General features: G+C 35.8%; 1 protein-coding gene across 1 annotated transcript in view; it reads left to right on the top strand.

Moving 5' to 3' along the window:
• Window positions 1-23,812, top strand: part of CDH9 (cadherin 9) — a 141,906-nt gene that overhangs the window by 91,533 nt on the left and 26,561 nt on the right. The window contains exons 3-4 of the mRNA XM_004738086.3: window positions 15,324-15,618; window positions 23,351-23,470. Coding sequence (XP_004738143.1) covers window positions 15,324-15,618; window positions 23,351-23,470 — 415 coding nt within the window. The remainder of the gene's footprint in view (window positions 1-15,323; window positions 15,619-23,350; window positions 23,471-23,812) is intronic.

The raw sequence follows: 23,812 nt of genomic DNA, 5'->3' as shown, positions 1-23,812 counted from the left end.
TGTATTTCCCTGATGCCGAGTGATATGGAGCACTTTTTCATGTGTCTGTTGGCCATCTGGATGTCTTCTTTGCAGAAATGTCTGTTCATGTCCTCTGCCCATTTCTTGATTGGATTATTTGTTCTTTGGGTGTTGAGTTTGCTAAGTTCTTTATAGATTCTGGACACTAGTCCTTTATCTGATATGTCGTTTGCAAATATCTTCTCCCATTCTGTCAGTTGTCTTTTGATATTGTTAACTGTTTCCTTTGCTGTGCAATAGCTTTTGATCTTGATGAAATCCCAATAGTTCATTTTTTCCCTTGCTTCCCTTGCCTTTTGCATTGTTCCTAGGAAGATGTTGCTGTGGCAGAGGTCGAAGAGGTTGCTGCCTGTGTTCTCCTCAAGGATTTAGATGGATTCCTTTCGCACATTGAGGTCCTTCATACATTTTGAGTCTATTTTTGTGTGTGGTGTAAGGAAATGGTCCAATTTCATTTTTCTGCATGTGGCTGTCCAATTTTCCCAGCACCATTTATTGAAGAGGCTGTCTTTTTTCCATTGGACATTCTTTCCTGCTTTGTCAAAGATTAGTTGACTGTAGAATTGAGGGTCTATTTCTGGGCTCTCTATTCTGTTCCATTGATCTATGTGTCTGTTTTTGTGCCAGTACCATGCCTTCTTGATGATGACATCTTTGTAATAGAGCTTGAAGTCCGGAATTGTGATGCCACCAACGTTGGCTTTCTTTTTCAATATCCCTTTGGCTATTCGAGGTCTTTTCTGGTTCCATATAAATTTTAGAATTATTTGTTCCATTTCTTTGAAAAAGATGGATGGTACTTTGATAGGAATTGCATTAAATGTGTAGATTGCTTTAGGTAGCATAGACATTTTCACAATATTTATTCTTCCAATCCAGGAGCATGGAACATTTTTCCATTTCTTTGTGTCTTCCTCAATTTCTTTCATGAGTACTTTATAGTTTTCTGAGTATAGATGCTGTGTCTCTTTGGTTAGGTTTATTCCTAGGTATCTTATGGTTTTGGATGCAATTGTAAATGGGATTGACTCCTTAATTTCTCTTTCTTCTGACTTGCTGTTGGTGTAGAGAAATGCAGCTGATTTCTGTGCATTGATTTTATATCCTGACACTTTACTGAATTCCTGTATAAGTTCTAGCAGTTTTGGAGTGGAGTCTTTTGGGTTTTCCACATATAGTATCATATCATCTGTGAAGAGTGATAATTTGACTTCTTCTTTGCCGATTTGGATGCCTTTAATTTCCTTTTGTTGTCTGATTGCTGAGGCTAGGACCTCTAGTACTATGTTGAATAGCAGTGGTGATAATGGACATCCCTGCCGTGTTCCTGAACTTAGCGGAAAAGCTTTCAGTTTTTCTCCATTGAGAATGATATTTGCGGTGGGTTTTTCATAGATGGCTTTGATGATATTGAGGTATGTGCCCTCTATCCCTACACTTTGAAGAGTTTGATCAGGAAGGGATGCTGTACTTTGTCAAATGCTTTTTCAGCATCTATTGAGAGTATCATATGGTTCTTGTTCTTACTTTTATTGATGGGTTGTATCACATTGACTGATTTGCGGATGTTGAACCAACCTTGCAGCCCTGGAATAAATCCCACTTGGTCGTGGTGAATAATCTTTTTTAATGTACTGTTGAATCCTATTGGCTAGTATTTTGTTGAGTATTTTCGCATCTGTGTTCATCAAGGATATTGGTCTATAGCTCTCTTTTTTGGTGGGATCCTTGTCTGGTTTTGGGATCAAGGTGATGCTGGCCTCATAAAATGAGTTTGGAAGTTTTCCTTCCATTTCTATTTTTTGGAACAGTTTCAGGAGAATAGGAATTAGTTCTTCTTTAAATATTTGGTAGAATTCCCCCAGGAAGCCGTCTGGCCCTGGGCTTTTGTTTGTTTGGAGATTTTTAATGACTGTTTCAATCACCTTACTGGTTATGGGTCTGTTCAGGCTTTCTATTTCTTCCTGGTTCAGTTGTGGTAGTTTATATGTTTCTAGGAATGCATCCATTTCTTCCAGATTGTCAAATTTATTGGCGTAGAGTTGCTCATAGTATGTTCTTATAATAGATTGTATTTCTTTGGTGTTAGTTGTGATCTCTCCTCTTTCATTCATGATTTTATTTATTTGGGTCCTTTCTCTTTTCTTTTTGATAAGTCGGGCCAGGGGTTTATCAATTTTATTAATTCTTTCAAAGAACCAGCTCCTAGTTTCGTTGATTTGTTCTATTGTTTTTTTGGTTTCTATTTCATTGATTTCTGCTCTGATCTTTATGATTTCTCTTCTCCTGCTGGGCTTAGGGTTTCTTTCCTGTTCTTTCTCCAGCTCCTTTAGGTGTAGGGTTAGGTTGTGTACCTGAGACCTTTCTTGTTTCTTGAGAAAGGCTTGTACCGCTATATATTTTCCTCTCAGGACTGCCTTTGTTGTCTCCCACAGATTTTGAACCATTGTATTTTCATTATCATTTGTTTCCATGATTTTTTTCAATTCTTCTTTAATTTCCCGGTTGACCCATTCATTCTTTAGAAGGATGCTGTTTAGTCTCCATGTATTTGGGTTCTTTCCAAACTTCCTTTTGTAGTTGAGTTCTAGCTTTAGAGCATTGTGGTCTGAAAATATGCAGGGAATGATCCCAATCTTTTGTAACCGGTTGAGTCCTGATTTATGACCGAGGATGTGGTCTATTCTAGAGAATGTTCCATGTGCACTAGAGAAGAATGTGTATTCTGTTGCTTTGGGATGAAATATTCTGAATATATATGTGATGTCCATCTGGTCCAGTGTGTCGTTTAAGGCCTTTATTTCCTTGCTGATCTTTTGCTTGGATGATCTGTCCATTTCAGTGAGGGGAGTGTTAATGTCCCTTACTATTATTGTATTATTGTTGATGTGTTTCTTTGATTTTGTTATTAATTGGTTTATATAGTTGGCTGTTCCCACGTTGGGGGCATAGATATTTAAAATTGTTAAATCTTCTTGTTGGACAGACCCTTTTTGTATGATATAGTGTCCTTCCTCATCTCTTATTATAGTCTTTGGCTTAAAATCTAATTGATCGGATATAAGGATTGCCACTCCTGCTTTCTTCTGATGTCCATTAGCATGGTAAATTCTTTTCCACCCCCTCACTTTAAATCTGGAGGTGTCTTTGGGCTTACAATGAGTTTCTTGGAGGCAGCATATAGATAGGTTTTGTTTTTTTATCCATTCTGATACCCTGAGTCTTTTGACAGGGGCATTTAGCCCATTCACATTCAGGGTAACTATTGAGAGATATGAATTTAGTGCCATTGTATTGCCTGTAAGGTGACTGTTACTGTATATGGTCTCTGTTCCTTTCTGATCTACCACTTGTAGGCTCTCTCTTTGCTTAGAGGACCCCTTTCAAGATTTCCTGTAGAGCTGGTTTGGTGTTTGCAAATTCTTTCAGTTTTTGTTTGTCCTGGAAGCTTTTAATCTCTCCTTCAATTTTCAATGATAGCCTAGCTGGATATAGTATTCTTGGCTGCATGTTTTTCTCGTTTAGTGCTCTGAAAATATCATGCCAGCTCTTTCTGGCCTGCCAGGTCTCTGTGGATAAGTCAGCTGCCAATCTAATATTTTTACCATTGTATGTTACAGACTTCTTTTCCCGGGCTGCTTTCAGGATTTTTTCTTTGTCACTGAGACTTGTAAATTTTACTATTAGGTGACGGGGTGTGGGCCTATTCTTATTGATTTTGAGGAGCGTTCTCTGAACCTCCTGAATTTTGATGCTCATTCCCTTTGCCATATTGGGGAAATTCTCCCCAATAATTCTCTCCAGTATACCTTCTGCTCCCTTCTCTCTTTCTTCTTCTTCTGGAATCCCAATTATTCTAATGTTGTTTCGTCTTATGGTGTCACTTATCTCTCGAATTCTCCCCTCGTGGTCCAGTAGCTGTTTGTCCCTCTTTTGCTCAGCTTCTTTATTCTCTGTCATTTGGTCTTCTATGTCACTAATTCTTTCTTCTGCCTCATTTATCTTAGCAGTGAGAGCCTCCATTTTTGATTGCACCTCATTAATAGCTTTTTTGATTTCAACTTGGTTAGATTTTAGTTCTTTTATTTCTCCAGAAAGGGCTTTTATATCTCTCGAGAGAGTTTCTCTAATATCTTCCATGACTTTTTCAAGCTTGGCTAGAACCTTGAGAATTGTCATTCTGAACTCTAGATCTGACATATTACCGATGTCTGTATTGATTAGGTCCCTAGCTTTCGGTACTGCCTCTTGTTCTTTTTTTTGTGTTGAATTTTTCCGTCTTGTCATTTTGTCCAGATAAGAGTATATGAAAGGGCAAGTAAAATACTAAAAGGGTGGCAACAACCCCAGGAAAATATGCTTTAACCAAATTAGAAGAGATCCGAAATTGTGAGGGGGTAGAAAGGGGATAAAAAGAGGTTCAAAAAGGAAGAAAGAAAAAAAGGAGAGAAAAGAGAAAAAAAAGAAAAGAAAAGAATTTAAAAAAACACGTAAGAAAAATGTAAAAAAGAAAAAATGTATATATTAGATAAACTAGTAAAAAATCGTTAAAAAAGAAAAAGGTAACAGTTAAAAAAAGAATTTTACCCGAAGGCGAGAAAAAAAAAAAACAAAAAATGAAAAAGAAAAAAATTAAATTAACTGCAAGACTAAAAAAAATCACAGGGAAAAAGCCATGAGTTCCGTGCTTGGCTTTCTCCTCCTCTGGAATTCTGCTGCTCTCCTTGGTATTGAAACCGCACTCCTTGGTAGGTGAACTTGGTCTCGGCTGGATTTCTTGTTGATCTTCTGGGGGAGGGGCCTGTTGTAGTGATTCTCAAGTGTCTTTGCCCCAGGCTGAATTACACCGCCCTTACCTGGGGCCGTGGTGAGTAATCCGCTCAGGTTCGCTGTCAGGAGCTTTTGTTCCCTGAGCGCTTTCCGTAGAGTTCCGGAGGACAGGAATACAAATGGCGGCCTCCTGGTCTCCGGCCCGGAGGAGCCCAGAGCCCAGGGCCCCACTCCTCAGTGCGCCCTCAGAGAACAGCGCCCAGTTACTCCCGTCTTCCTGACCTCCAGCCGTGCTCCGAGCTTACCGAGCCTGCGACCGGTTCAAGGTCACCCCGAGCTGCGAGCTTACTGTCAGCTCTGTCTCTGTAGCCGGCTTTCCTGTTCCAATACCCGCAAGCTCTGCGACACTCAGACACCCCCGATCCTTCTGTGACCCTGCGGGACCTGAGGCCACGCTGACCCCGCGGTGGGCTTCACTCCGGTTTAGCCTCTGGAGCGATGTCCCTCAGTGGAACAGACTTTCAAAAGTCCTGATTTTGTGCTCCGTTGCTGGGAGCCGGCCCCTCCCCCCGGGGTCTATCTTCCCGTCGCTTTGGATTCACTTCTCCGCCGGTCCTACCTTTCAGAAAGTGGTTGTTTTTCTGTTTCCAGAATTGCTGTTCTTCTTCTCTTCGATCTGCCGATGGATTTTCAGGTGTTTGCAATCTTTAGATAAGCTATCTAGCTGATCTCCGGCTAGCTGAAGTAGTCTCAGCCTGCTACTTCTCCGCCATCTTGACTCCCCCCCAGTACCTTTTTTTTTAGTGGATTCTGCCAATCTCCTTACCAGAGGTTCTAGACCACTAATATCAATGTAATCACCAACACAATATGTTTGTGTTTTTAATCTACTGCTGGCTTTCTTGTTTTATGTTTGTTCTAATTATTCTTTGTTTATCTCATTTCTTGCCTTTTTTACAGAAAAATAACTCTGCCTCATCTTTCTCTTTTTTCGACTACTTAGTATTCCATTTTATTTCTACAATTACCATTTTAGCTTTATTTCTTTGTATTATTTAGTGCTTGCTGTAAGGATATAAAAAATTATAAGCATAAAGATAATATGCATCCTTAATTTATTTAAGTCCAACTAGACTTAATTAATAAATAAACTTAATTTATTTAAGTCCAAAGGTAGAGGCTTCAGCTTAATGAGCCACCCAGGTGCCCCAGGACATTTATTTTGTATTGCTTGATACTTCAAGTAATCATGTCTTACTGACATGTAATGATGTCTTATTACAATGAATTCTCTCAGCATTTTATATATTTTTAAGATTTTATTTATTTATTTGACACACACAGAAAGATCACAAGCAGGGAGAGAGGCAGGCAGAGAGAGAGAGTAGGGAGCAGACTCTCCGCTGAGCAGAGAGCCCAATAGGGGGCTCGATCCCAGGACCCTGAGATCACGACCTGAGCCGAAGGCAGAGGCTTTAACCCACTGAGCCACCCAGTGCCCTCAAAATATTTCTTAATGTTGGAAATTATTTTTAGTAAACAATTATAGCTTCCATTTTTCTAATGCAAAATCAGCTGTCTTTCCTAGTCTAATTTTTCACCCTAAACTTATGTTTATTCTTTTGATGCTTTTAAGAATTTCTTAAAATATTTTATTTATTTATTTATTTATTTATTTGACAGACAGAGATCACAAGTAGGCAGAGAGGCAGACAGAGAGAGAGGGGGATGCAAGCTCCCCTCTGAGCAGAGAGCCTGATGCGGGGCTTGATCCCAGTACCCTGAGACCATGACCTGAACCGAAGGCAGAGGATTAACCCATTGAGCCACCTAGGTGCCACGGAAGAATTTTTTAACCATTATTTCTTTTAGAAAAAAATATTCTGTCATTTTTTTTCCCTTTTACAACTGCAAGTATATGCAAATTATTCTAATAACATGTATGTCTGTTAGTAGTTCACTATCAGGATTATCTGTTTCTGTTTCTATTGGAGAGCTATAAATATACACATTTCAAAACACATTCTCCCAGAACTTAATAATTGATTTAGACTACTATATTCTGGGCATTGTAGATGATACAATGTTCTGTCAAGTCTTGTTTTAAAAACAGTTTGAATGGGTCTATTTTAGTTTGCCTTTTTTTTAAAGAAAGAATTCTTATTCTCCTTTTTTAAGTTTTATTAAATCCAGTTGATTTTTCTTTAAGTAAGCTCTATACCCAACATGAGCTTGAACTCACGACCCCAAGATCAAGAGTTTCATGCTCTACCAACTGAACCAGGCATACACCCAGTCCTTTTTCCTCGGGATGTATTCTTTACTCATATACACAGTCCCTTGTCCTAAGACATGACTTTTCCCAATTCCTAACACTTCTAGAACAGAACTCTAGGCCAGCACAGCATAAGGTCTAAGGAACGGGGAGTAAAAATTTTGCTAGTGGGTCACTAGGGATAATAGTGAGAGATGCCGCTCCCATTTCCACTCCTTAATCCTTGGACCTGTGAATCCTGAGACAGCACCATTTACTGGACGCTGATTCAGAGCACATGAAGCCTTCAAAAGAAACCCATCCCAGCCCTGCAAGGTATCAGTGCCTAGATGTCACAGGATCAGGGTCTTCAAAAGGTCACTCCATCATTGTGTCAGATCAGCTGCTTTAGGATCATGGTAAGACTGGTGAATTCCATGAGCATTTACCTATTGCCACACTTGTTTTGATACGAAGTGATTACCTTTATCAGAACGAATGCTGTGCAGAATACTAAGATGAGGGATAAGAAATTCTATAAGTCTATGGATGGTAATTTTGGCATAACTACTGTGTGCCAGCAAGGCAAATCCATACCCAGAGTAAGCATCTATTCCAGGAATAAAATAGAAGAACAAAACAAAACAAAAAAATCATCCCTGCCAGGATGGAAGCAGTCCAGTGTAACTGAACAACCACCAGGAAGCTGGATGATTATGAGGTAATGATACTGGAAGTTCAATGTTGGTCTCTACTGCTGGTACACCGGGCATTCAGCAGTGACTATAGCCATACAGTCCTTAGTGAGTGAGTCCACGTTGCTGAGCCCATGCATAACATCCATTCCCACCACCCTGGCCACTTTGTTCATGAGCCCATTAGGAAACGACAGGACTGGCTGAGAATCGAGATAACAAAACAGTTATCCTATCCAACTGATTATGATTCCAGTCTGCTGAAGTCACCCCGTAGTGAACATTCACATGGGACATAAATATTTCCACGTTTTTGCACATTCAGAGTGGTGTACCCAGATCTCTCTTTCTCAAATTCCCTTGTCAACAATTTTCCAATAACGTTTCTTCCAAGTTCCTGAACGTCCAGCCAAACCATTAGTGACAGCTCATGAATTGGTATATAATCACAAATCTGGCCATTTTTCGTTCCAAATAAGTGAACAGGCAGGTGCACTGACGGAAGCTCTGTCCACGGAGAGGCTTATTCTTCACCATTGCCCTTCAAAAATGTCCCAGAAGGGGACTGTAGTGCTACAGCTGTCCACTTTACAGTGATGATTGAATATCTTACAGAATTATCTCTAAACCAGGCCCTAGACTCTTCTTTTTGGGTCAACTGATTGAAAGATTTCCTCATGAGGCCATAGGTACAGGCTAGGAAAGAGAATGCAGTGCAACACGAGGAGGGACCATGGGCATTTGGCCACTTCTTCCTGTAAATTAACTTATGCTCCCAGGGCATGTGCAGGCATGATGGCACCTGTTTTGATGAGTTGCTGCTGTGCACACTCAACCTTATGGCTTGTGGGGTCAGATAACATGCAGTTCATGAGTGGTAGCCTAGGCTGCATGTTAAGTTGGTGGCCCATGGAATATTCCGTTTCTAAGGCCAGTACCAGGCCAAGAGCTGCTTCTCAAAAGGAGATTATATCCAGAGGATAGTAGATCTCTGCTCCAAAATCCTAAAGGCCAGTGTTCACCTACAGGAGCCTGTCAAAGGCTACAAGCAACGTCTCCCTCTGTCACTGACACTTCAAGCACAGTTGGATCTGTTGGATTATATGGCCCAAGTGGTAGAACAGCTCCCAAAGCAGTCGAGACCTCTTGTAGAGGTTTTTTCAAGTTCTGGGTCCCACATAAAACTAGCAGCTCTTTAGGTATTGAAGTAAATGGATAGAAATAACATACCCAAGTGAAAGAATATGTTACCTCTAGAATCCAAAGAGGACCACAAGGCATTGTGCTCCCTTTCTGGTTGTGGGATGGGACAGATGTAACAATTTATCTTTCACTACAGGATGGGCTTAGGACCCCACTGGGCCCACTATGTGACACATGTCAGATAAAACTCCATCGATTACCTGACTTCCACATACCTCTACTCTTGTTGGCAGACCACACTGATTTTTTGAGTCTCCTGGAATCAATAAGAATTCAGAGCTAATGTCCAGTATTCCCCAAATGTCTGATTATTTCCTTATTTTCAGTGCACAGTTTGGTAAAAGACATAGGTCCATTTGGGGAAGGCCAGGAGAAAGACCGAAAGACTAACAGTATGAATGTTTGGGCATGTACTGGGGACATTCCTCAAGGGGACTTCAGCATATCCTTCATTCAAAGGGTCTGGGTCTGTAAACTGGTTCAAGTCTGGGGACGGACTGAAGGCATCATGACACTGTTTTTAAGGTTCGGTTAGTCTTTTGTTTTCTTGAACTTCAACTCTTCTGCTTTTACAGATCACATGAGAATTTAGTAGACTTCCTATCTATTGCACTTCTAGGAACACCATGATCAACTAGCCAATGTCTGAGTGAGTCTAATTATTCTAAGCACTGCTTTGACTCTACTATCCTTTACGGTAATCCTGCTACCTGCCTTGAGGCATCTGAGTGTTGCCACTTGGCTCCAAACTCTCTGGGATCCAATCACTCCCATTACATTTAAATGCCCCATTTCAGTGACTGCATAGCTTCCCATGGTAAGCTATGGCCTATAGAGAGGAATGATCGCAGAGCTCTTCAATGATGCTGGATTCCCACACAAATTTATTTCTCCCAGTAGTGGTAGGTTTATTTTATGGACCCTTTCAGCGTGGGTGTGTATGTCTTAAAACATTGCAGACATAATTTAAATTTTTAGCTTATTTTGAGTGCACCTTTTTTTTTTCTTTTTTTTCAAATTTCTTAAAAACAAATAAATGTTTTGGTAGCCTGCAACCATGATGCTGTTGATACTTTACAAAAATGATACTATTGGAAAATAACAGCATTTCAAAACATTATCTAGGATTTATTGTGTTATCAGGGTTTCATTCAAGTTTAGAAGAGGCAAATAAGTTCCATCCAGGGAGGGAGGACTACTTGGTACATTGAGAGCTAGAGAAAATAACTATATTTGGGTACTCATATTTCTTTAGGAATTTTATGTGGCCTTTGTTCTATAATAGATAAGCAATATTCATAACATTACTACTTTATTTTGTTTTCATTGATCCTATAAAATTGTTGAGTTTCAGGTTCATGCATAAGAGGTTATTTATAGTTAGGTTATGGTACAATAGATTTTACTATTGATTTCTATCAACTCTAAATGTATAACTTAAAATTAATAATGTACATGACTAAAAACCCCAGTATTTTAAGATAGTATTTTTTAGTTTGTTTTTTTCTTAACTTGCATCAGAAAATAAGTATTGTGAATTTTCATTCTCAAAATGGAATCGTATAAAGACCTGCTTTAAAATATGTGATGTGGGGACACCTGGGTGGCTCAGTGGGTTAAAGCCTCTGCCTTCAGCTCTGCTCAGCAGGGAGCCTGCTTCCTCCTTTCTCTCTGCCTCTTTCTCTCTGATCTCTGTCTGTCAAATAAATAAATAAAATCTTAAAATAAAATAAAATGTGTGATTTTATGTAACATAATTCTTTTAAAATGGCATTTAAATGAGTGTATATAAAATATCATAGCAGGAATTAGAACAGGTAAGAATAAGACATAAATCTAAATTATAATCATTTTAATGTATGAATGACTAAAATAATATTATCACTTTGTTGCAAGTATTTTATTTAATTAAAATTCAAAACATACTTATTCTGAAAATCTTGTAAAATTCAATGTTTCCATATATTGTATATAATCTGAAAACCTATAGCTAATTTAATTTCTGTCTGGACCCCATATTCAGTCCCAGCAGCACAATTTTCATATGGAACTTTCCTTGAAATATTTAAAATAAAATATAAAATCATTCAGAGAAAAGTGTTGTGATTATGATTACCATGCTGGTTAAATACTTTTCTAGACTTCAAAATACTTTAAATGAAAAGAAAATTTTGAAAAGTGAACTGTTTCCACAGGTATTTGAATGTAAGTGAGATAGAAAAATATATCTCCCACACCTACCACTGTTGCAGCCTACATAACCTACAAGAAGAAAGATCTCTTCCTGCTCCTGCAACAACACACTAACCACCACTTGCAGCCGATGAGAAACGGTCACAACCTCAAATTCTTGTTCTTCTCCAACAGACTTTGGTTTAAAACAACCTTCCTCGATCTTCTCCTCAAACTTAATAAAAGCTGACTTTCCCTTTTTCTCCTCAGATTTGCCTATGGCTTGCTATAGTTTGCTTGTCCTGAATTAGAGTTCCTCTGCTAGTCCCAAATACATTAATTTTGGTAATAAGGTAACTGGCTATAATTTTTAGGTTGACATACTATCATTATGTTAAATACATAGAAAACTGATAAGGAAGTATACAGAAAAAATTAAAAATAATTTTAATTCATGTGTATGTATGTAAAATTTTCATTGGCATTTTTCTCAAGTTATTTTTTTTTTAAGATTTTATTTATTTATTTGACAGACAGAGATCACAAGTAGGCAGAGAGGCAGGCAGAGGGGCGGGGGGGAGCAGTCTCCCTGCTGAGCAGAGATCCCGATGCGGGGCTCGATTCCAGGACTCTGAGATCTTGACCTGAGCCAAAAGCAGAGGCTTTAACCCACTGAGCCACCCAGGCGCCCCAACATTTTTCTCAAGTTTTAATTTAAATTGCAGTTTAGTTAACTTGCAGTGTAATATTAGTCTCAGTTTTAGAATTTAGTGATTCAGTACTTTCATAAAATACCAGATGCTCATCACAACAAATGCCCTCCTTAACCCCCATTTTACCCCTCCCCTCATCCACCTCCCCTCTGGTAACCATCAGTTAGTTCCTTAGAGTTAAGCATCTGTTTCTTGGCTTTCCTCTCTTTCCCCCTCCATGTTCTTTTATTTTATTCATTAAATTCCACATGTGAATGAAATCATATGGTACACACACACCCGCATCTTCTTTATCCATTTAGCAGTCTATGGACATTTGGGCTCTCCCTATAATTTGGTTATTGCAGATAATCTTGCTCTAAACATCAGGGTGCATCTATCCCTATAAGTCAGTATTTTTGTATTCTTTGGGTAAATACCTGATAGTGCAATTGGTGGATCATAGGATAGTTCTATTTTTAACTTTTTGAGGAAACTCCATACTGTTTTCCAGAATGGCTGTGCCAGTTTGCATTCCCACCTATATTACAAGAGGGCTCGCGTTTCTTCACAGCCTCACCAACACCTGTTGCTTCTTGTGTTGTTGATTTTACCCATTGTGACAGGTGATATCTCATTGTAATTTTGATTTATATTTCCCTGATGATGAGCAATGTGGAGCATTTTTCATGTGTCTGCTAGCCGTCTGTATGTCTTCTTTGGAAAATTTTAAATTGGATTTTTTGTTCTTTGGGTGTTGAGTTATAAGTTCTTAATGCAGTTTGGATACTCACCCTTTATCAGAAATGGCATTTACAGATACCTTTCCTCCCATTTTGAAGGTTGCCTTGTAGTTTTACTTATTGTTTCCTTCACCGTACAGAAGCTTTTTAGGTTGATGAAGTCACAACAGTTTACTTTTGCTTTTGTTTCCCTTGTCTCAGGAGACACATCTAGTAAGAAGTTGCTAGAGGAAATGTGAAAGAAGTTACTTCCTATGTTTTCCTCTAGGACTTTTTCTGGTTTTAGGTTTTTCATCCATTATGAATTATTTTATGTATGGTATAGAATGCTGTCCAGTTAAATTCTTCTGCATGTTGCTGTCCAGTTTTCTCAACACCATCTGTTGAAGACTGTCTTTTTCCCATTGGATATTCCTGACTTCTCATTTGAAGATTAATTGACCATACAGTTGTGTGTTCATTTCTGGGTTTTCTATTCTGTTCCATTGATATATGTGTCTATTTTTGTGCTGGTACCATATTATTTTGATTACTACAGCTTTGTAATATAACTCAAAATCTGGAATTGTGATTTCTCCAGTTTTGCTTTTCCTTTTCAAGGTTTCTTTAGCTATTGGAGTTGTTTGTGGTTCCATAAAAAGTTTAGGATTGCTTGTTCAAGCTCTGTAAAAAATGCTGGTCATATTTTGATAGAGTTTACATTAAATGTATATAGATTGCTTTGGATAGTATAGACATTTTAACAATATTTTTTCTTTCAATCTGTGAGCATGGAATGCCCTTCCATTTTTATGTCATCTTCAATGAAATCCTAATAATTTAAAAGAAAAATTCCAATCTTTCTCTTTTATATTTTACAGTTTAGTGGGCATGGTAAATAATTTCACCAAATGTGTGAGTATAATGATAGGGCACTGAAATGTGCTTTGTAATTACACAGCTGGCATATCTGTTCTAATCTAGAGAATCAGAGAAGTGCACAAAGGACTTATGTACTCTGTAATAGTAAAGATATGCCAGTAGGTATGACTGGCATAGATATATACCAATAGAACAGATATGCCAGCTGTGTAATAGTACAAAGCCCATTTTAAGTGAGTTATGATAAATATTTAGATAGGAAACAAAGCAGAGAAGGGGAGAGTATTAAAGGGTAAGAGGAAAATACGCAAACATCAAGTATGAAAGCTGAAACAAGCCCTCTGAAAATGAAGAAGATAGTACAAGACAAAACAATACAATTGGTCTGTACAGAATGATAATGAAGTGGGTAAAGGTGGCAGACATGCCTCTGGAGACGAGGATGAAATTATGGAAGATGTATAAATAAGGTGGTAGAGTCCAAACAACTAGAACAATAATAAAAATGAAGATTATTTTTAAAAGAACATTATGTCCTTTTAATAGAATAAGTTTAGATTAAACACATATACAGTGTGCCCAATATAGCACAAAAATTTGCGCGAGACTAACCCAGGTTTGTAAGACTTTAGATTCATGTTCCTGTTGTACTGTAACTTATTGAAGAACTTTATATTAAGAGGTAACATGACCAGACTTTTAATGTAAAAAATCACCTTCTTTAGAATGGAAAATTGTCTGGAATAGAGCAATTGGGGAGGCAGACGTCCATTAGGAGATTACTACAGTGGTCCAGATAAGACATCATGGAAGACAATACCAGGTGACAGCCATAGAGATGGAGACATACAGATGAGTGGGAAAGAGATTTCAGAGAAGAAAAGACTGCATTTGATTATTTTAGCTTTGGGATTAAAAGTAAAGAGGAATAAAATCTGAATCACAAGTTTGTTATTTTGGCTACTATAAAAAAAACACTAAATAGTCAAATAATTCAAAGATGGAATGGGACCTCAAAGAAATAGGTGGATGTAATGGGAATTGTGAGTATATGATGGAAGACAACATACAGGGATAGGCTAGTTAAGAATCAAGTTTTAGAATAGTGTTAGATTTGAAAAAAAAAGTTAAGATCTTTGCAATTCCTAAATTTCTGTGAATATATGATCTATTTGTCTGTTTTAAGTACTCAATGGACAGCCTCCTTTTAAGATAGGTATGTATCAGAAGAAGAAAGATAATTTATGAAAAAAATATTTATATGGTCAGTGGAAAGGCCCTGGTTTTTTTTGGTATCAATTTGGATTTTAAATATGCCTATAAATATGTTGACTTCCAAAAAATGTGAGACCATCATGTTTGAAAGTGTACTTTCCCAAAGTCAAAGAAGAATCTTTGAAATTAAAATTAAAATTCTCTCTCTGTTTGATGTCTCTGAAGACAGAGACCCTGATGCTACAAACAATATCATACTGAAGTGAGATAAAATCAGTTTACAATTATGGTGGTATTCTAAACTTATCAACAAAAGTTCAAAATGTCTCACATCATCTCTTTGAGTTGAATGATGTTGAATTTAATCAGGAATGTATCTACCCCAGTTCTAGATTTATGGATCTTTTTTTCTTGTTCATGTACATCTTTGAACCATTCAAAACTTTGTTTCAAAAGATATATTCATTTTTATCTATCTTTAAATTTAGCCCCTTATGATGTGTAAACATAGTTATTTAAAATTTTTGAGAGTGATAAAACTGAAATGTTTAGTATTCTCACACTGAAACTTAAGATAACCATTGTAATCATTGTTTCTGTGATATTATGGAGATCCATTGATATGAGCCAAAATTAATTTTTTTCTGTAATAACAATTCATGTATTTATAGAACTTTTCTTTTCTGCCTCTCTGAAGCTTCACACTGACCAAGATAAAGGAGATGGAAATTTAAAATACATATTAACAGGAGATGGGGCTGGCAGTCTATTCGTTATAGATGAAAATACAGGAGATATTCATGCTGCAAAGAAACTAGACAGAGAAGAAAAATCCCTATACATTCTTCGTGCCAAGGCTATAGACAGAAAGACTGGGCGGCAGGTGGAACCTGAATCTGAATTTATTATTAAGATCCATGATATCAATGACAACGAACCAAAATTCACAAAAGACTTATACACTGCCAGTGTTCCTGAAATGTCTGGAGTCGGTAGGTATATGTTATTCCACTTAACGTCTTTGTTTATTTGCTAAGGTGATTATTACGGACATACGGTTAACGTATGTAGCCCCTTCCAAGATAAGAATTATATATAACTGAGGTACTCAATAAACATGTTGATTGAAAAAAAAATTATATATATCTGAAGACTACTATTGAAACTATCTCACTTCTTATTATTTTCAATTTTAAATATTTTAATAATTCTTGCAATTTTGTAACTTATACCTAATGATATCTAAAATATGATCTAAATGATATCTAAAAATATGATCTAAAAATATGATGACTGAGAACAGTTATTCCATTGCATTTCTTTTTTTTTTCCATTGTATTTCAACCAACATCTTTACCTTTATTCAACTGCCATTCAAATGGCAGTCAAGCTGAATGTGTTTTTGCCTGAAATAAAAAAGGGATATCAAATAGTGTCAGCAGTTTTGGACAGTTTTGGACAGTTTTGCTTGCATTATTTTGCATAACAACTAACCTTGCATTTGACAAATTTCTTTTGATCATCTTATTTGATCACTGAAAGAACTTCATGTGGAAGGCATGGGAAATAGAACTTTAAATCCCCATTCTGTTAATTAGGAACTCAGGATTCTGAAAGATTAAGTAACTGAATTAAGATCAAATAACCTAGTAACATAATAACAATATGCCAAGTCTTTTAATGTTATTTTAGCTGAGTTCCACTACTGAATAATATTTTATTATGCAAACTGAAAAGATTGTTTCATTTTTAAGGGTCCTCACAATTTTAAGTACTATTTGTTATTATGCAATTTTTACCTGCATGTCTAAGTTTAGATTTGTTAATGAGATAAGAATTAAGTCATAACATGTTAAAAAGGAAGTGATATAAACTTAGTATAATATCCAAATTATACAACCAATTTTCAAAATTTGATAGTTTAGTTGAATATTATTTCAAAATCAGTTTTCAGTGATTAACTTTGAAATTATTATAATTAATCATGTTTCAGTCTAAAATGGTTTCTTTATGAGGAAAACCAAACTTATATCTACCTTTACTGAGTTAACGATACAAAATTATTTCTTAACTATGTGTGTCATCTAGCCAGAAGAACCAGGTGTTTGTAAAGAAGTTATTTCCTCTCAATGCACTTGAAATCTCATCTATCTGAGAAAAGTGCAGTTCAGTTGCCTTTTCAGGTATTCATTCTAATAATATGAAAGAGAGTTATCAAATTAGACAGGAGTGCTATGAAATCAGAAAGCCTAGGATGAAATATGAGTGGTTGTGTTTTCTTTAACATTTTAAAATATCTGCTAGCCTGGTATAGTTCCATGGAAAGTACTGGATAGGTTCATGTAGGTCGACCTATATAGGGCTGAGGTAAGTATGTATCATGATCCCTAAATGACTTATATTTGAGATGAAGATACATTAAATTTATACTCTCTATTTCAACTTCCTATTGATGAGCATTCTAAAGTAGTTTGGTTTCCTGGTTAAGACACTTTAACTTTTATAAAACATTACTGTTTAGTCTGTTTGTATGTTATTTTCCCAGATAGTTTTTTAAAGATTTTATTTATTTATTTATTTGGGAGGGAGAGAGATTGAGAGGAAGAGAGAGTGTGAGCAGGGAGAGAAACGGAGGGGGAATGAGAAGAAAAGGGAAAGAATCCCAAGCAGATTCTACACTGGGATTGGACTCCATCTCAGGATCCTGAGACCATCATCTGAGCCAAAACCAAGAGTTGGATGCCTAACTGACTGAGCCACCCCTGCATCCTTACTTTGTCAGATATTTTGACACTTAATAATACAAAAGCTTTCATTTATCCTTCTGGAAATAGATTTTATATACCTATAGGAATAAAAAGTAGAATTTTGATGACAGGTATTTGACTATGACACATTTTGATAATAACTGACTTAGAGTTGAATAACTTTTAAACTTTTCAAAGAATTACCTCATTTCAAAAACCAGAATGTTTACTTGTCAGACTGTTAATATTGAAAGTCAAATAACCTGTATTTTCCATGTATTATTTTGTGCTGTTTAATGGAATATTATCTCTCTACTCTGTGTATTCCTATCATCTACCTAATTCAAATATGTTCTATTTCATTGCTTTATTAATATTTATCAAGTATATAATAAGAATAGCAATGGAACAAGTACTAGAATATTTTATTAAATATAAAAGACTTAAGTTGTTCAATACCCATAATAATATACAGAATACATAAATTTATACATGGAAGAAGGCCTGCAGATTATCTTTTCCAAAAAGCCCTTCCTGTAAGGCAATCTGTATTTCATTTATATAAACTTTAAAGTGTGGGCAGTACAATTTCTGGTTATTGCAAGTCTTAAAAATGAGAATTTAGGTCCTTGTCAATGGCACTTCCTCTGTGTCTACAATTCCAACAAAACTGAAAAAAAAAGAAGAAACATATAGAAGGTAGCTATATTGCTCTGGTTGCAGCTTTTCATATCAATAAAAGAAGATTTAAAAACTACCAGTAAATCTTGGGGCACCTGGGAGGCCCATATGGTTAAGTGTTGACCCTTGGTTTTGGCTCAGGTCACCATCTCGGGATCCTGGGTTGGAGCCCTGTGATGAGATCTGCACTCTGCTCAGAGTTGGCTTAAGATTCATTCTCTCAATCTCTCTCTCTCAAATAAATAAATAAATAAAATCATAATAATAAATAAAAACTACAGGTAAATCTTGACCCTATTTATGGAAGATAGTTATTATTATTACTAAGTTTGGCATCACCACTTTAATTTCTTCCTGTTTGACCCACAGACAGACTTCATATGTGTGATTATTTTTAAATATCAATGCATATATTATACACAAATACACACACACATACACCCACACAAAAGCACCATATTACCCCTCTTCTAATAAATAAGTAAAAACCAGCTCAAAAGAGGTAAACTGACTTGCCCCAAAACACACAATTTATTACTATACTAGTTATAAAAAGAGAAAAAAAAGGTTAATAAAAAGCAGGGAAAACTAGATAATTTTAATGCCTTAGTATTATTCCCCACTCTAAAATACTTGTGCTTATTATGGAAAACTTCTAATTTTATGAGATTCTTAGTAATTCCTCAAAAGAAGCTGTTTTCTTTTTTAATTTAAATTCAGTTTGCCAGGGGCCTGGGTATCTCAGTGGTTTAAAGTCTCTGCTTTCAGCTCAGGTCATGACCCCAGGGTCTTGGGATCCAGCCCTGCATCGCATTGGGCTCTCTGCTTAGCAGGAAGTCTGCTTCCCCCTCTCTAACTGCCTGTCTCTCTACCTACTTGTGATCTCTGTCTGTCAAATAAGTAAATAAATAAAATCTTTTAAAAAAATTCAATTAGCCAACATATGATACATCATTAGTTTTTGGTATAGTGTTCATTGATTCATTAGCTGCGTAAAATGCCCAATGGTCATAACAACATATGCCCTCCTTAATGTCCATCACCCAGTTAGTTACTCCACAGCACTTTTTCTTATTTTATTCTTTTAATTCAAATGCCCTTATCAATAAAGTTAAATGCTGAAACAGAAAGGGGAGTGACTGCATTTTACATTAAGATTTTAGATCTATTAATGTATAAAATATCTAAATAAAATGTCTATTAATTATACATATAGATAAAATATATATTCATATTATATATATTTATGTATATAAATAATACATATTTATATATATGTTATAGACATGTATTTATTGGAGAGGGAAACGAACCATGAGACACTGTGGACTCTGAGAAACAAACAGAGGGTTTTAGAGGAGAGGGGTGGGAGGTTGGGTGAGCCTGGTGGTGGGTATTAAGGAGGTCACGTACTGCATGGAGCACTGGGTATGGTACATAGAGAATGAAGTTTGGAAAACTGAAAAAATAAAATTAAAAAATATATATTTTTTAAATTATATTTTTGTATATAACTCTGTTTAAAGGAAAATTAATATTAACTCAGTATAATTTTGTAGATGTAATTGTCTCTGTTTTTACCTATACAAAAAACTAAATGGTGATACTTGAGAACTTCTTCAAGTTGTGTGTAACCCATATACTAAGAGTTAAAGCCCATACATAATCAAATAATAAAGAATGCTTCTTGATATCCTCCAACGTTCTCCTCCATGTTGTCCCCTTTCCCTGTTAATTTTTGTCCTAATTGTGTCTTTTTTGTTCCTGTCTCACCAACTCCTCTCCTTGTTTATTTCTCCCTCTACCCCTGCTTCTGTCAAAACCACATGCCATATTCCATTGTGTTTCCCAGAATCACATGCTTCTCTCCTTTTCAAAAGTTAAAATCAAGTGATTCCAAATGTTGAAATCTGAAATGCATTAGCATTTTCTCATCAGAACAAATAAACTGGACAATATATAAGGATATATAACGAAGGAAAATGAGATAACTGATTTAAATATTTATATTTAAATATATTTAAATATCAAATATTTATGGCCGATCCCATAGATACTCTTTTTATTTTTTGTGGTCATCATACTTCGATTAAAGATTATCTATCACCCTTCCATATCTGCATGCATTCATCTTCATCTAGGCAACGTCCTACTGTGTAAATTTGCAGGGTTTGATGCGTGCTTTCTCTTAGACGGGGTATTTCCCAAAACCAGTCTTTCAAAAACTTACCCAGTTCCCCTTCCACACCATCTCCTCAACAAGAAATCCCTCTGTAAATTTTCTCAAATCACACATAGAACTCACCAATGAATTCCTTATGACTTAATCCAAGCCAGTGAGCGTTCATTGCCTGTGGATTCAAGAATGTATCTAATCATAGCCAAATGCCAGACCAGCCCTTTAGTGAAGCAGTTAGAATACAGCTTCTTTCCTCAGACTGTCTAGGTTGATCTCTATCACCTTTTCTCTCACCTTCTATCCCTTCTCACCTTCTAGATGTGTGGCCTTGAGCAGCAACCTCTCTCTGTCTCAAGGCCTTCATCGCATGCACCTCCTGAGAATAAATTAATCATGTAAATTAAGGGCTGAATATTCTGCCTAGCCTACCTGAAGTGTTCTGTAAATGTTCATTCTTATTATGACTTTCTAGAAACTGTGCTGGGCTTCAAAGATAAAATGTTGAATAAAATAGACATGGCCCCTGCCTTTGGGGAGTTTACACACAGGACAAAGCCTACAAATAACAAATACAATAAATTGGTCATTCAGGCTTCACTCTAAGTTATTTTTTAAATCTTTGTTTAATGTAAAAGTAGAACACTTATTTTAAATTATTTGAGAATAAATGAAAATTATAAGTATTTCAGAAAATTCAGAGGGATATAAAAATCACAATCTTTTAATCCATCTGTATAATAAACACAATTATAAAATCTATGCATTTTATATATATATAAATAGAAACTACTTTCTAACTTTATTACTAAATAGTATTAACTGTGCAATAAGTTCATGAAAAAAATACAACCTCTGAAATAAATACAATATCTATTCCCTAAAATCCAACACATTAGGTATTTCTATTTTCTTATTCTACCATTAGAAATACCACAATAATATGCTGTCAGTGTTCATCAGTGTTTAACAGCATTCCTAATCATTACCATGATTCTAAGGGAAGGGACAGTACTAGTACTATATGAGTGTTTATAACATTTTAGTCGCATTCCAAGATTGAGTTCTATTCTCTAGATTAAATTTTTTGTCTTTTTTAGGTCAAGTATTTTTGGATATGTTCTAAGATCACACACCCACAATAAAAGCAAACAACAGAAAACAAATTTAACAACAAAACATACTATTAAAAGTGTCAAAAGGTTTAAAGGAGTATTTTTACCTGTTTTCACTATGAAGTGACATCCACAATAAAAGAAAAATGAAACTGGTAGCAAAATACATGTCATGAAATTGATGAATTAACCACTTGCATTTAGCATATTGATTACACTGAATAATTCATATTTCAAATAATCCTCAACTATGAAAGCAATTCTTATTCTAACGAACATATGTTCACATAGGTTTATGTAAAAAATTCAATATAAATCATTCAATATAAATCAGAAAACCACTTTAGTTTAACTTCTTAATGTTATTGTGGGGAAGTGGAGATCACTTTATTACTTCTGCTTTGGCCTGGCTAAAATGGGAGGGGGTGTTTTTAAATGACAAAGGAGAACAGCTAGGATCCACTGAGTAAGTCACAGTGTGTCCTCACAATGGATGTACCAAGGCCTCAAGAGAAAGAGCTCAAGTTCTCTTGTTAATTAATTTTGAAAAAAAAAAAAAACATAAAAAGACTGCTGCAAAATTCATGCATTAGTATTCAGATACATTGATGGGAAATGAGCTGTTAGTTTAATCTTAATGTACAATTACTTAATTTTTAGGCTTTGCATATGTATATACATGCAAATTTTGAGAAACATTCACTACAAGTCAAAGAGACAAGCTTTGTGTGTGTAACATATGAGGTGTTCAAGTAGGAGACACAGCCAGGATGGAACTTGCCCTGTGCTAAGGAATTTTAAAATCTATGTAAGAATCGGAGTCAAACTTTGGAAAACTTACATGTAGTATACTAGAAAATGTCATTTAAACTCATTTTGCCCAAGGGATACTTAGTAGGTTTTAGTTAATAGTAGTTTTACAATCATACTTTGAATCTTTATAGTGATTAGGGAAATATTAGAAAAGCCCATTATGTTAAGCTCCTGAAACTAGCACCTAAAAAATCCTTTTATCTTTTAAAGACAATTTATGATAAAATAAAAAGAGAATGGTTTTATTTTTATAAAATAAAATGAAACAGATATTAGTATTAAATTACAGTATTGTATGTGACAGAACTGAATACTTTCTTAATTTTGGGGGGAAATATCTACTAATTTCATTATGTGCAGCAAATAATAGGTAACATACCAATAAATACAAACATATATGACTTTGGTAACTACATTTTATAGGGAGACACAGATGCTTAATAATCATTTATATCTTAAACACACAAAAATTACAGGTCAATTTTATGTCAGTTTGTTTTTTATTAACATAGGGCCCCTCTATTTTTTTATTCTATTTATAATATACAGTTAACTTACCAGAGCAAAAAGCAGCCTGAGTGTTACCAATGCTGGTTTTATCTTTGAATACATATTTTCAGTTTGCAGTAACTGCATTAATTGAAAATTGCATGTGCATTGTATTCAGTGAAAAATTTTTCCTTACAGTATTTTTTTTAAAAGATTTTATTTATTTATTTGACAGAGAGAAATCACAAGTAGATGGGGAGGCAGGCAGAGAGAGAGAGAGAGGGAAGCAGGCTCCCTGCCGAGCAGAGAGCCCGATGAGGGACTCGATCCCAGGACCCTGAGATCACGATCTGAGCCGAAGGCAGCGGCTTAACCCACTGAGCCACCCAGGCGCCCTCCTTACAGTATTTTTGATCAACTAAAAATGAAGTGCATTTGTTTCATTATGTTCATTTTTATGATAAAATAGTTTGCTGATTTTTTTTTTCAAATAGCTCAAACCATAAAATTAAGGGATATTGAAATTTTAAAAAAGGAATGAAAAAGAAAAGTGTGGGTTTTTTGAGGCAGCATCACTTAAAAAATTTTGTTTAAATATATACCATTGTCTAACACACCACACAACTAGCAGTAATTATTCAGAAAGACAGTTTTCAAAGTTGGAAGTATTTAGGTGTCTGTGTTTGGGTGGGGATTCGTGCAGGTACATCAGTTATACAAGTGACGGCGACAGATGCAGATGATGCCAACTATGGAAACAGTGCCAAAGTGGTCTACAGCATATTGCAAGGACAGCCATATTTCTCAGTGGACCCAGAATCAGGTAATAACCTTTAAGACTTGGTCTCTTTTTCACGTTATAATACATCTGGATGCACAATTATAGATTTTTCTGTATTTTAAAAGCTATTGACTCGGCATCATGCTTTCATTTATTCCCTACAGGTATTCCATGGAAATAAAGGCAAATTTCATATTATTTATGTAGATTATTTGAACTGTTAGCTTTTGAGACTATTACTTACTGAATTTAAATTCATGACACCAAATACAGAACTTCAGAGATTTGGCACTTTACGTGTCATAGAAAACACTCAAAACCTAAGGAATGTGACGATCATCAAAATCAAGCAAGCTTATTAATCTGAAGATTTCTGGATGAAGT

The sequence above is a fragment of the Mustela putorius genome, unplaced genomic scaffold (assembly GCF_011764305.1).
Source record: "Mustela putorius furo isolate JIRA1106 unplaced genomic scaffold, ASM1176430v1.1 tig00000407_pilon_pilon_pilon, whole genome shotgun sequence".
Classification (NCBI taxonomy): Eukaryota; Metazoa; Chordata; class Mammalia; order Carnivora; family Mustelidae; genus Mustela; species Mustela putorius.
Note: the sequence above shows the minus strand (reverse complement) of the source record. Positions and strands in the feature narration are given on the sequence as shown.